This window comes from Elephas maximus, chromosome X, assembly GCF_024166365.1.
Source record: "Elephas maximus indicus isolate mEleMax1 chromosome X, mEleMax1 primary haplotype, whole genome shotgun sequence".
NCBI lineage: Eukaryota > Metazoa > Chordata > Mammalia > Proboscidea > Elephantidae > Elephas > Elephas maximus.
In genome coordinates, this window is record NC_064846.1 from 178,438,428 (window position 1) to 178,453,354 (window position 14,927).

The 14,927-nt window shown below is 43.1% G+C and overlaps 1 protein-coding gene across 8 annotated transcripts in view; it reads right to left on the bottom strand.

Moving 5' to 3' along the window:
- The window catches only part of LOC126068549 (zinc finger protein 709-like), a 476,820-nt gene that overhangs the window by 250,295 nt on the left and 211,598 nt on the right, over positions 1-14,927 (bottom strand). For 7 of the 8 annotated variants that reach the window (XR_007515733.1, XM_049871210.1, XM_049871208.1 and 4 more), the window contains exon 6: positions 1,093-1,249. The exons of the other annotated variant lie outside the window; for it this stretch is intronic. Coding sequence is in view for 6 of the 7 variants with exons in the window: in XM_049871210.1 (XP_049727167.1) it covers positions 1,093-1,249 (157 nt within the window). In the remaining variant the exon portion in view is untranslated. The remainder of the gene's footprint in view (positions 1-1,092; positions 1,250-14,927) is intronic. 8 annotated transcript variants of the gene reach the window in all.

Genomic DNA, 14,927 nt, shown 5'->3' on the forward strand with positions numbered 1-14,927 from the left:
ATTACTGTCACTGAATTTCTAAAATATGAGGCTTTCTGATAATTGTGTCCAAACGAAATATGTTTCAAATACCCTGTATCTCACTCATCTATTTGAATATGCTATATTATGAAAACTCCCAAAATGCATACTTTCCCATCTATGTTCATATACATAGACACCTGTATGTGTACACCTTCTCCTCATTTATCAACATGACTAAGTTCAAAACACCAGGTTGTTATGCAATTTTGGCATTATGTGAAAATGGAAGATGACGTTAGATGAGAAAATAAAGGATGACAACATCATTATGTAACTGCCAAATTACATCATTACCTAGCTAACAGACCAGTGAGAATCGTGGCCCAGTCACTCTGACACATAATCTTAACCATCACAGCCAGCAATACTTATGCCTTGCATCTCAGCATTCATTACTGCCAAATGTCCATCTTCAATGCTCAAAATAGTCGGATAGTAGACTTCTTTACCATTGTCAAATATGCAAAATGCTGGGTAAAGAGACAGTCAAAACTGAGGAGAATCTGTACATATTAGTACATTTCAAGATTTCAAAATGGTTTGTAACAGTTTAGGAATTGTCTACATAAACAAAGGCAGCATATACTTTGCACAGAAACAAAATCAGTTGCCTGTTCAATTTTCACACGAGTAGGAGAAAAACAGCAGTGCCCCACTCCGAGATGGCAGCCAGGTGTGTCACTCTGAATGTGTATCACGTTCCAATGTCCCGCCAATAATACACTCTCCCACATGGATCCCAAAAGTCTCAGGGGCCTGATGCAGGAAATTGGATTATTGGCAAGACTGTGGAGAGTGACACATATTCAAAGTAGCGCAAATAGCCTCCATCCTTAAGCAGGGCACTGCTGATTGTTTCCTACTCCAGTCAAAATCTAACAGGGAATACATCTGGTTTCTACGCAATGCATACGCTGCCCCTCGTTTATGCTGGCAAGTACTGAACATTCACAAACCGGCTGAAAGTGCTAATGCACCTGCGTAAACATCTATGTCTATACCTTAATGTCAGGACACTTTTGGTCTTTCTCCTGAGGCGCTGTTTTCTCTTGTTTGAATGACACTTACCTCAAATGTCTCCCCTGGTTTTCAGAGTGACCTATATTGCCATGCCACATGCAGATTTCTCCTAACGTGGACATCCGGGGATTATTCTTAATGTATCGCATCATTGTACATTCACTGGATATGGATAACTTTTCTCCACCGATAAGGTTTTGGGAGACTAACCCAAATATTCAAGTTGAGGTTCACAATATGAAAGAAAAAAGAAAGGAGTCAGTGGGGAAAAGCCTGCCATGAGCAAAGAAAGACTTAGCCACATTTCACTGTTGGAGCATGTTCGCAATGGTTAAAGAACAATTTACTAGGGAATAATTCCATGAGGATTGAGAGTGATGGTGACATAAATAGGTGCAGTTACGAGAGCTGAAAAGAAAAATATTGGACACAATGCGCAATGTAACATTAAAGAAGAAAAGTCTCTCTATGACCATAGTTCTGACAGGACTGCTAAGGTCAGAAAAGTAAGTTCGGGTATCTGTGAAGTAGTGTCCACAACCCAAAAGAGAATTTTTCTGGCTGACTAATTGAAATGTAATTCCATTCATATACGGCTGGTCTTTCCAAAAATTCTTGCTTTCCTGGTGCTTCCTGACACACGGGCCCTGGATGGGGCCTATCCTCACTGTACTCAGATCTTTCCTTTTTTCTCTGAGAAATCAGATGGGTATAGCTCACATGGTGCTAATGGAGAAATGCACATCATAAGGGAAGACAGTGAAGAGCAATGAGCATTTCCTCGACACTGAGACAATACTTTCCTCTTCAGGATCTCTGATGATAGACGGGTCTGACTTTATATACAGCAAAATAATCATGTTGAACTTGTAATAAATACTGTAAAACTCTCTACAAGGTCTGAAACCACCTACATCTCAATGTCCCATAGTGACGCTGAAGCCAATGCTTACACTTACACCACTTAGAAAGCCTCAGGGCTTTTAATCACAGGAGAAATGAAAACTCACGTTAGTACATAAAGAGCTTTACAGGGAATTCAGGATATGTCGGGTCCATAGACCAAGGGACCACACTTGATTTAGTTAACAATTTATTCCCATTCCTCAGCCCAAATTCTGGAGTGAAGTCAATGAGTCAAATATTTTTATTTGCTAAAGAAAGAAATAAAAAAAGAAAAGATGCCCTTCTTACCTACTGAGGTCAGGTTTCTGAAGGTTTCCATCATCACATCTCTGTAGAGTTTCCTCTCAGCAACATCCAGCAACGCCCACTCTTCCTGGCTAAAGACCACAGCCACGTCCTCAATGACCACTGAGTCCTAAAACATTCCATACGTCATGGATCAGCAAGGTACCATGTACTCCAATATGTTCAAGAATGAAGGGTATGGCTGACAGCCATGGGGAACTAAGAATTCCAAGGGATTTGACACAAAGCTCTGCGTTGTACCAAGGTTTATCTTTGGGTAGTCAACAGTCTCTTCCCTTCACTAACTACATTCACTTCCTCACTGATTGCATCCTGTCTCATATACTTTCAAGAAACAGAAATAATCTCTCCACAGTTTGACTGCAGCCCACTGCAGTCTCGATCCTCTTTATGGTCTAAAACAGAAAACATAGCAGAACTTAGAGAAATACTCTCATGCAGACCATCACTTCCTTGCGATAAAACAATTACACTTCCTTCCATAAGACCCACCAGAACATTCAACAAAACATAAAGCAAAGGGTGAAGGCAGGGTTAAAAGTATTAACAAGTGGGAAACAGCGCAGAATGGCGGTTTTTCATTTTGCCCTTCACACCCATGGGACCACTAAGGCCTGAACAAACAAACTGGCAAACCAAGACGCTGAGCTGCTCATATGTTCTTGAAACTCTAGGAGATCAGAAGGTGACAGGTTCACCTATAGAAAAAAGAATGATTTTGGAGAATTATGAATTTTTACATGTCAGTCACCTATTTTTCAAAAACTCAGGTGTTCTGTCTGTCATCTGTCCTTTTTAGAAACAGGAAAAGGTAATAGAAGAGATCAAATGAGACAGAAAACAGAAGAATTCAGATCGCCACACAATTCTCAAATGTTGACACCTGATGTAACTGTACATCAATTATTAGTGACTGCTCCCCTCAACAAATTCATACATTCCAACATAAATAGAGTCTAATGTTATAAGTTGTTGTCAGGGGCCACTGAGTCATTTCCAACTCCTAGCAACCCTACGTACAAAAGGACAAAACGCTGCCTGGTCCTGTGTCATCCCCACAATCATCGTTATGCTTGATCGCATTGTTACAGCAGCTCTGTCATTCCATCTCGTTCAGGGTCTTCCTCTTTTTTGCTCACCCTCTACTTCACCAAGCAGGATGTCCTTCTTCAGAGACTGATTCTATAATTCAAATTTATGCACCAACCACTAAGGTGAAGAAATTGAAGATTTTTATCGATTTCTGTATTCTCAACTTGATCAAACGTGCAGTCAGGATGCATTGATAATTACTGGTTCACTGGAATGAGAAAGTTGGAAACAAAGAAGAATCGGTAGTTGGAAAATACGGCCTGGGTGACAGAAACAATGCCGGAGGTTGCATGATTGAATTTTGCAAGACACTGTGTCATTAGCAAAAGAAAAGGCAAATAGATAAATGGAACAGAAGAGAGAGCTCAGAAATAGACACAAATACAGTCTTCTGATCTTTGAATAAGTACCAAAAGCAATTGAAAGGAGGAAGACTAGCCTTTTCAATAAATGTGCTAGAACACTTGTACATCCTCTAGTAAAACAAGGGAATCCAGATGGAGATCTTACACCTTTTACAAACATCAACTCAAAATGGATCAAAAACCTAAATGCCAATGTAAAACTATAAAACTCCAAGAAGACAACCTAAAACAAAACCTAGGTGATCTCCAGGTTTGGGGACGATTTTTTAGACACAACATAAAGTACTATCCATGATGGAAACACATAAATTGGACTTGGTTAAAATTAAAAAATGTTTTATTACCTACGTATTTACAACAAAATGGTTTTTTGAAAAGGAAAAACTTCTGCTCTACAAAACACAGTGTTAAGAGAATGAAGACACGCCAAAACCTAGCAGATAATCTTTCCCAAACACATATATGATAAAGGATTGATATTCAAAAAAGGATCCTGAGTAGGGCAAACAATTCATGCTCAGTTGCTAATGTAAAGGTTTACAGTTCAAACCTACCCACCGGAACCATGATATAAAGTCATGGTGATCTACTTCTGTAAAAATTACAGGCAAGAAAGTCCTGCCCCGTAATCCACAAAGTGGACATTACTTGGAATTGATTCAATGGCAAAGGGTTTGGTTTTCCTTTTTTTTTTTAATTCAAAATATATAAAGAACTCTTAAAACTTAACAAGAACCACCCCCAAAAAGAAAACAAATTAGAAAATGAGCAAAAGATCTGAACAAATAGCTGCCAAACAGGTGTATGAAAAGATGTTCAACATCATGTATCAGTAACAAACTGCAACCTACAACAAAAAAATACTACTACATATTGATTAGAATGGCTAAACTCCCCATCAGTGACAACACGAGGATGGGGGGCAACAGGAACTCTAAGTCACTGCTGGTTCGAATGCAAAACGGTACACCCAGTTTGGCAGTTTCTTACAAAATTCAATATCCCCTTACCACATGATCCAGCAATTTCACTCCTTCATACTTATCCAAAGGAGCTGAAAACTTTGGCCAGAGAAAAATCTGCAACGCATATTTCTAACAGTTTCATTCATACTTGCCAAAAGCTGGAGGCAATCAAGAGGCCCTTCAGTGGGTGAATAAATAGATAAGCAAAGTGTGGTGCAACTACACCCCAGAATATTACTCAGCAAGAAAATGAAGTGAGCTATCAAAACTCATGTAAAGATTTGGTGAGCAGCGTTTAGCATCTTAAAGGCTTTTCGGTGGCAATCTAAAAAATACAACTATCGGTCTCTTCCAGTCAGCAGCAAAGGAGAGGGGAAAAAACAAAAGACCCAAGGGAACAATAAGTCCAAAGGGCTAATGGACCTCATGAACCACAGACCACATGCCTCGGAGACCAGAGAGCTAGATGGTGCCGGGCTACTCCTACGGACAGTTCTGACTGGGATTACAACAGAGTGGGAGAAAAATGTAGAACAAATGGTCAAATTCACAAAAAAGACCTGACTTACTGGTCCGACAGAGACTGGAGGAACCTGAGACTATGGCCCCCAAACACCCTTTTCACTCACACTTGAAGCCATTCTCAAAGTTTACCTTGCAGCCAAAGATCAGGCAGGCTTATAAGATGAACAATAACACACATGAGGAACATGCTTCTTAAATCCATCAAACATATGAGATCAAATAGACAACCCCTGCCCAGAAACAAAGACAAGAAGGTGGGAGGGGACAGGAAAGCTGGAAGAATGGACACGGTGACCCTGGTGTGGAAAAGGAAAGGGAGGGAATGCTGACACAATGTGGGATTGCAGCCAACACCATGAAAAAAATCTGTGTATACATTTTTGAATAAGAAACTAATTTGGTCTGTAAACTTTCAGCTAAATCACAAGAAAAAAAAAATCCTGTAAAGACACAGCAGAACCTTAAACGAATATTGCTCAGTAAAAGAGACTACTCTGAAAAAACTACATACTGTAACATTCCAACTCTGTAAGATTTTAGAAAAGGGAAAAGAATACAGACAGTAAAAAGACAAGCAGCTGCCAGGTTAAAGGGTAGAGGGGAAGAGATGCATAAAAGTGGAGCATAAGGGACTTTTAAGGAAGAGAAAATATTCCACATGATATCAGAACGGTGGATCCATTGATATTACGCATTTGTCAAATCCTATATAGCGTACAATACAAAGAGGGTACCCTAATGTAAACTATGTTTTTTGCTGATTATACGGTACCCATGTTGCTTCAGCAATTGTAACAAATTTCACATACTAATACTAGATGCTGTAATACGGAAAACTGAAGTGGAGGGACAGGAGGAAGTAGAGGTATATGGGAACTTTGTATTTTCCACTCGATTCTTCTGTTAATCTAAATCGGCTCTAAAAAAGAAAATCTATTTATTAGAAAACAAAAATAAATAACAGAAAATTAGATAAGCTAAAATTTGTCAGACGGTCTTCTCTGTAATAGGGATATATAACTGAAAAACTCAAGACCTCCCTATTCTAAAGGTTAGAGACTCAGCCATCAACAATAGGACGTTACATCACATGAACATGTAAAGGTGATGAGTCCAGTGGAAAAATGAAAGGTAGAGCAGGATCCAGAGTACCGGCAGCGCTGACAATGCAAGCAGCGGCACTAAGGAGGAGGTTCAGACTGGGCTTCACTGAAAAGAAACACCTGAGCTAAGACTCAAGGGATAGGAAGCAACGATCCAAGAAATCTGAGAAGACATTGTTCCAGAAAGAAAGAACAGCCAGAGCACAGGCCAGAAGGTGGGAAGGTATCTGTATGCTTTAAGACCGAAACGCCACCAAGTTTGGAGCAGAATGAGAGTAATGTTAGAGGAAACGGGACAACGGACTGAGGTCAAGGGACCTATCACATTCTAGGGAACCTGTTGGCAACTGAAAAGACTAGGGCTTTTTAATCTGATGGAAATGCAGAGTGATTTAACAATCCTGAGTGGAAGAGGAAACCAATAGAACGGCTTATAAAGAACTGGTTTGTAGGGGACTAATATAATAAAAAGATATGCTATAATGTTACGGGCATGAACAGATAAGAAATGATGATGCCTGAGACTGGAGCTGTGGCTGGAAAAATGGCAAGTGCAAGGGATGGCCCTAGACTTTCAAGGTAGAGGTAAGAGAATTTCCTGACGCACTGAACACTGAAGTGTAAAAGAAATAGAGGACAAAGATGAGTCCAAGATTTTTTCCTTTGAAAACCAGAAGGATGGTGTCATGGACTGAACTGTGTCCCTCCCTGACCCCCAAGAAAAATATACGCATCGCTCAGCCTAACCCTATACCTATATGGTAAAGCTCAACACCGTCAGTCAGAACAAGGCCAGGAGCCGACTATGGGGCAGATCAACAACTGCTCATATGCAAGCCAAGATGTAGCTGAAAAATATTAGGACGACTCCACGAGAGCCAAAGTATGACCTTGAGTAAATCCCACCCCAATTTAGAGACCATCTCAAGAATATAGTCAATGCACTGAGCATTAATGACCACAGACCACACGAGCTGTGAATGACATCAAGAACATCATACACGAAGAAAGCAAGAGATCATTGAAAAGATAGAAAAGACCAAAACGGATGTGAGAAGAGACTCTGAAACTTACTCTTGAACAAACAATAGTTAAAGCTAATGGAAGAAATGATGAAAGAAAAGAGCGCAACAGAAGATTTCAGTGGGCAGCTCCAGAAGACAAAGTATTACAACGAATGTCCAAAGACCTGGAGTTAGAAAACGAAAAGGGAAGGGCATGCTTGACAGTTCTCAAGCTGAAAGAACTGAAGAAAAAATTCAAGCCTCGAGCTGCAATACTGAAGGACCCTACAGGGAAAATATTGAATGATGCAGGAAACATCAAAAGAAGACAAAAGGAATACACAGTAAATGTACCAAAAAGAACTGGTCAACATTCAATCATTTCAGGAGGTAGCATAGGATCAAGAACCAATGGTACCGAAGGAAGAAGTCCAAGCTGCACCGAAAGAACTGGCGAAATACAGCCATCCAGGAATTGATGGAATACCCACTGAGATGTTTCAACCAACAGATGCAGCCCTGGAAGCGCTCAATCGTCTATGCCAAGAAGTTTGGAAGACCGTTACCTGACCAAGCAACTGGAAGAGATCCCTATTCAAGCCTATTCCAAAGACAGGTGATAAAACAGAATGTGGAAATTATCGTACAACATCCTTCATACCACATGCAAGAAAATTTTCCTGAAGATCATTCAAAAGCAGTTGCAGCAGTACTTCAACAGGGAACTGCCAGAAATGTAAGCCAGATTCAGAAGACCACATGGAACAAGAGATATCACAGCTGCTGTCTGAAAGCAGAGAATACCAGAAAGATGTTTACCTGCGTTTCACTGACTATGCAAAAGCATTCGACTATATGGAACATAAAAATGATGGATAACATTACGAAGAATGGGAATTCCAGAACACTTAACTGTGCTCCTGTGGAAACCGCACACAGACCAAGAGGCAGTCGTTCAGACAGAACAAGGGAATACCGCATGTTTGAAAGTCAGGAAAGGTGTGTGTCAGGTGTGTTCTATCTTTTCACCATACTTACCCAAACTGTATGCTGAGCAAATAACCAGAGAATCTGGACGATATGAAACAGAACACAGCATCAGGATTAGAGGAAGACTGAAAAACCACCTGGGCAATGCAGATAACACAATCTTGCTTACTGAAACTGAGAAGAGAAGTTGAAGCATTTTCTGATGAAGATCAGACTGTAACCTTCAGAGCAGATTACAAGTCACTGAAGAACCCAGACACAGTAATCACAGAAAGCTCAAAAGAGGCAAAACTAAACAACACAGAGTTTACGGATTCAGACCTGGGTGGTAAAGCTATAATACTGGGAATAATATCAGTAATGGTCATAAACTTATGAAAAGAGAACTTTCTCAAGATTTAAGTAAGCTTTAGAGAAACTTTTACGTAAGTTAAAAATACGCATTTCTCCGTGTTTCAGAAGTTGACATCCATTAAATTGAAAAATTCTCAGTAGAAACACAACTAGTGATCTAGAAATTTTCATCCATTGGAAATTGTAAATCCAAGAATTTAAACACATACATCTCTTCTGTTTAGAGAATCCTTTATTTTAGATTCTAATTTAAGACTAGGGAGAACATCAACAATCATAGGGATTACACACAGCTCTAGTCACAGGTGGGAGGACGAGGACCAAGACTGCGGAGTCATGCTTTCCACATACCTGAAAGCCTCAAGGCAAAAGCCTTCCCCAGTGGGGGTAAAAATGGGCTTGGAGAACGCAGACAGGATCCAGCTGGACTCATTGTCCCCAGCTTCATGCCTTTTTGTGACATCAGGAGAGCACCACCAACACCCAGGACCCCATAAACAGTCAGGGCCTTCCCTACGAACTCTCCTCTCCTTTTCTAATCCATAAAACAGTGTCACAGCTGCAGGTGTAGTTTCAGAACGGCACTGAAAATGTTCCAGTGCCTGGGGGGAGTCAAGAACATTGGTCAGAGAGACAGGACAAGGATGGCTCTGGATGGCGGGGCCCAGCCTCCACAGCTAGAGATGCTCCGTCTTCAGGCTCTGGTCAGGAGACTTTGTCATTCAACACAGAGCACAAACTCCCGGGGTGAAGATGTTAACACTCCAGGGTGGCAGCTCTGAGAGTCACATAAGGAAGGTCACTGCAGGCATCTAAATCCTGAAAAGCCACATGTGTATAGGGGAAGGGCCCAGTGACAGAGTAGCAGGGCCTCAGGGTGCCTCCTGGGCCTCAGTCCCTCAGCCTCCTCTGCTACCTTTTCTCTTCATTGAGGAACCACAGCCCCGCAGCACACAGCTGCTCCCCCAACAATTCAGATCCAGCCTCACCCACTTATGCTAAGGATAACCCAGTTCTCCACAGAACTCACCATTTCCTTCTCCAGTTTCTGCAAGTCTAAGGGAATGTCGTCTCTGAGCCCAAGAAGCCACTTCCAGGAAGAGGGACAGGACTGGAAGCACAGGCCTGGGCAATTTGGAGGCAGATGAATAATGCTTGGTCCACACACCAGTCTGAGCACTTGAAATCCTTCCCTGTGATTGAGGAATGTGCAAGATAGTCACCTGAGGTCCCCAGCTGCCTGGACTGGACTAGTTCTCCCTGCACCACACCTGAGGCCTGAAATGGAAGAAGGATAGGGAGGAAACAGTGTGGAGGAAGCAGGGAGTCACAGGCCTTTGGCCTTCTCCCAGGCTCAGGGCAATGCTTCACCCTGAGGGCCTTTACACTGAAGGCAGAACAGGCTCCAGCCCCCCAAACACACACCTGCATTCTTCAGGCAGCTCCATGGGCCTCTCCTTTCTGCAACAAGATCACAGATGGAAGAATTTACCTCTCCCAGAGCATAAGGAGCAACCAGGCCTGGCCAGGCTGCAAAACTTGAACCTGATTTCCTCCAGGGAGTTAGGGCTCCAATGTTGAAGTTGTGAGGTCACCTATGTACCTCTGTCCCTTACAGATCAACACAGGCACCGTCATTTCGTATCAATGTGGGTGAACTGTCAGGATGAAGTTTTCAGCTGTGGTCAATGAACTTATCTAAGTTCATTCATCATTAATTATGTGCAGTTAACACTCTTTTATTATGCTTTGAAATCTTTTTTTCGTTTACAGCACTCTAACATGTAATAGGTAGTTTTCCCGTTGCTTTGCAATGAACATTTCTTTCTTCCCCTTGAGTTTTTTCCCCTCTCCTTCATTCTCAAACCATGACACCACCAGTTCCTAAACATCTGAGAAATCAGGGAAGGTTGCTAAATATTTGTCTTTCAACCTTATACTAAATCAATCAGCAAATCAGAAAATCACTGAGTTTTCTCTATGGAGCCCTCCCCTGTCTCTGTTCCCATTGCTTTCCACCTTGCTCCCCGCCCAGCTGACTGCTATTCTTTCGTTTCTTGGTCTCAGAGTCAACGTTCTCTCTCTCACATGATCTTTATGCCAGTGTCTCCCCTTTAAGCATGATCCTTACTTTTATTATTTCCTCTAACAGCACTAATTTTAATTCACATCCTTATTCCTAGCCTTATACCCAGCACAGACTATAAGATTGTTGAGTTTGTAGACTCTTGCATCCCACACCAGAACTGCTGAATCAAAATCCACATTTTAGCAACATCCCCAGAGTTACCCACACTGTTTTAATTATCTAGTGCTCCTATAACAGAAACACTACAAGCGGATAGCTGTAACAAACAAATTCATTTTCTCACAGTCTAGAAGGCTAGGAGACCAAATTCACAGCACCACCTTCAGGGGAAGGCTTTCTCTCTATCAGTACGGGGAACATTCTTATCATCAATCTTCCCCTACTCTAGGAGCTTCTCAGTGCGGGGACCCCAGATCCAAAGGACATGCTGTGCTCCTGATGCTTCTTTCTTGGTGGTATGAGGTCTCTCTGTCTCTCTGCTGGCTTCTTTTACATCCCTAGACAGACTGACTCAAGATATAACCTAACCTTGTAGATTGAGTTCTGCCTAGTTAACATAACTGCCTCTGAACAAAAAAACAAACCCAGTGCCCTCAAGTCGATTCCAACCATATAGGACAGAGTAGAACTGCCCCGTAGAGTTTCCAAGGAGTGCCTGGCGGATTCGAACTGCCAACCCTTTGATTAGCAGCCGTAGCAGTTAACCACTAAGCCACCAGAGCTTCCTAACTGCCTCTAATTCTCCTTTATTAACATAAAAATGTAAGACTTACAACACATCGGAAAACCACTTCAGAGGACAAAATGGTGGCCAATCACACAATACTGGAAATCAGGGCTTAGACAAGTTGACACACATTTCTGGGGGCCACAATTCAATCCATAACACACATAGACATTCAAGTCACTAACTGACCTATAGCCTGTAAGTCAAGGATGAGCAGTCCAACATTGGACGCCCTGTGAACCATCTACATCTACATTACATCACCACACTATCTTCCTGATGGAAACCCTGGTGTCACAGTAGTTAAGAGCTATCGCTGCTAACCAGAAGGTGGGCAGTTTGAACCCACCAGGCATACCTTGGAAACCCTGTGGGCAGTTGTAATCTGTCTCATAGGGTCACGAGGAGTCGAAATGGACTTGACGGCAATGGTTTTTTTTTTTTTAATCTTCCTGATCCACAACCCATCTTCATGTCTAGGCCTCCTCTGTCTTCCCTAACTTGTTCATAACAAGCTCCTGCCTGAGTCACTCAATCATGGTTGTCACTTCCAAATCCTATTTGTAGCACAGGAACTGCTGAATGACAGTCAGTGGCTGTGCCTTTGCCTACAAAGAGCCCAAAGTAGTCAGCTGGCTTCGAAACAGCCTGCTGTCACTTTGTTTACTCCCATGTCCAACCACCTTGTTTTCTCTGCTTCAATCATCTCCGACTTTCATCAACGAATGGATACTGGGTTCTCTGTTGCCTCAGGAATTTCAACACTCATTTTTCCTAGCTGAAATACTCTTTCCACCCCCACCCGTAAAACATGCTATGAGCCCTACACAATCATGCATGTAGCCAAATAAAACTAATTTTTTTTAATCTTCACTTCAATAATTTTCCTTTTCATGCTGTCCAATCTCTCAGTTTAGGTCCTTTTAGTACAAGTACCGTATGTCCCTGGTTTTTCACTACCTATTTGGAAACCCTGGTGGCACAGTGGTTAAGTGTTACGACGGCTAACCAAAAGAGTGGCAGTTCAAATCCACCAGGTGCTCCTTGGAAACTCTGTTGGACAGTTGTACCCTGTTCCATAGGGTTGCTACGAGTTGGAATTGACTTGACAGCAATGGCTTTTTTCTCTTTTTCTTTTTATGGCTTATCACACTGACACACAGAAATTATCACCTGTTGTATATACTTATGAGCAACACTATCCAGGAGAACTTGCTGTGAAGACAGCCATGTTCTCTTTCTGCACACTCTAACATGGTAGCCTCCAGCCCACGTGGCTACTTAGCACTGAACATATGACTAATACGATTAAGGAACTGAACATCTTCTTTTAGTTGTAATTTGTTTTAATTGAAATAGCAACCTCTGGCTACCAACCACAGCTCTCGTGGACTCACCTCATTTCCACAGCCACACCAATTCCCTCCCTCTTCCTCCCCTGCCCCTGAAACCCTTGCCTTTTTCTCAGAAACTGCATCAATAAAGAAAGGCCACTTGACATAACCTGGTACATAAAAGCAATAACCTCCCTGACTCAAAGGAGTCAGTCCTTTGGAGACACTTAGTCTCCCAGCTGACTCCTTTCACTTGACTCAGGCAAAAGAAATCTTGCTGAAGGTAAAGTTTGTCTTTAAAGTGTATTCTTACTCGAGGAAAAAACAAGAACCTTTTGTGTGAAATTGACAACTGGTACCAACAAGGCACGTGTAGGGAAGCTTCCCGCGTTCTTAGGACGACCTACTCAGAACAAAAATGCTATTAAAAGACCGGAAAAGAACCGAAGGGCTGCACAACAAAACTGAGGCCAAACACTGAGAAGTCCGAGGTCGGGTACCCGCATCCGGCTCAGACATCTGCCCCCGTCCCGCTGTTCGTGTGCACAGGATTCCCCACAAACTTCCTGAATACCTATAAGTTCCTTATTCCGTCACCCCATAAACATGCAGCGCACCCCTCAAGAAGGGAGCCTCACCTGAGGAAATGTTTCCCGGGTCCCCGCCTGCGGACTCCCAATAAACGTTGCGTTAGATTTCCCAAACGCCAGAGTCTTGCTCAACCGGCTTTCCCTGCCCCCGTCACGGCCCCCATTCTGCCCGCTCACAGGACGTCACATCTGGCCGCAGCTGGACCGTAAAGACACACAAAAGAGAACCGGAGGGCGGCGGTGGGGGTGGGGCACGGAGACGCAGGGAGCGACCCCGGCGCCAGGGAGCCCCAGGACCCTGCATGTCTCCCCGCTGCCTGAGCACCACATGTCTGAGCGGCTCCCTCCACCTCACCTGTCCAAGCATGGAAACACTCAGGGAGCGAACACCGCCACCCGGGAGGCCTGGGATCCTGCTTGTCTCCCCTTCCCCTCCCCCTTTGTCTTGATAACACTAAGCTTGTTTTGAGCAGGAAGTCACAGCAGGCAGTGGCTGGGTCCACTGACTAGCCCTAGTTACACCTTGAAGCATACTCAGATCGAAATCACATCCTTCACCTGACCCTCCCCCCACCCCATTATACGCAGGGGAGGGCTAAAGGCAGAAGATTCTAGGTACCAAACCCAACCCCTGAGGCCACAGGAAACAAAAAGCTGCCCAGCTTCCCTAGTCAGCCAGCACCTGGCCATAAGGTCGCTAGGCCCCAGGCACTCCTTGTATGTGCAGACAATAAACCTGCCACTTTCTGTTTCCCCTGCAATCACTGTCCATCTTCTTTCAATCGGCTAATAAGACAGGACAAGAACCTGAGTGGTTAGCTTACAGTTCAATTCCCAGTGCCCAATCTACCACAGACTACACACCCGGGGTGTGTGATCTCTATAAATCATTCGTCGCCTGCATTAAGACTGTTCAGCAACGTCACATTTTATATTGGACCAACTAGGCCTGGCTGTACGGTTTCTCACACAATCGTGATGAAAATTTCTGCCTTAATGCCCAAGAAATTCCTCGAAAGGTGCCTGTATTAAATGTTTTCCTCCTGAAACTGGGACAAACGTGCTCCTAAAGGTACATACTATTTCCAAGTCATGTTTCTTGAGTGTTCATCAGTCCTAAATACATATACCCATCAAAGGAGGTAGTTATATTCCTCACCACAATCTTCATTTCCCCAGGACCACTACTACTCAACAAAAGTCCTGCCTGATGAAGCACAGAAAAGAAAGAGGAGCCGTTTCGGGCAGGGAGACTGTGATCACTATGCCCCTTGAAGTAAGAACAGATTTGCATTTGAATTCAGACACTGCCACTTAGCAGATATTTGTCTACGGGCAAGGTATTAAATTTCTCCGAGATTATTCGACTTCTGTAAAACGTTACAAATCGTCGCTCCCTGGCAGTGCCGTTTGGAGGCTCAAAGGAGGTGCCTTAGACAAAGTTCTTCACCCCGTGCCCAGCGCTCCGGAAACACCTCAGTAAACGGTAAATACACAGACGGGCCGGCGGTGACTGAGGGCTGAGGAGCTGCT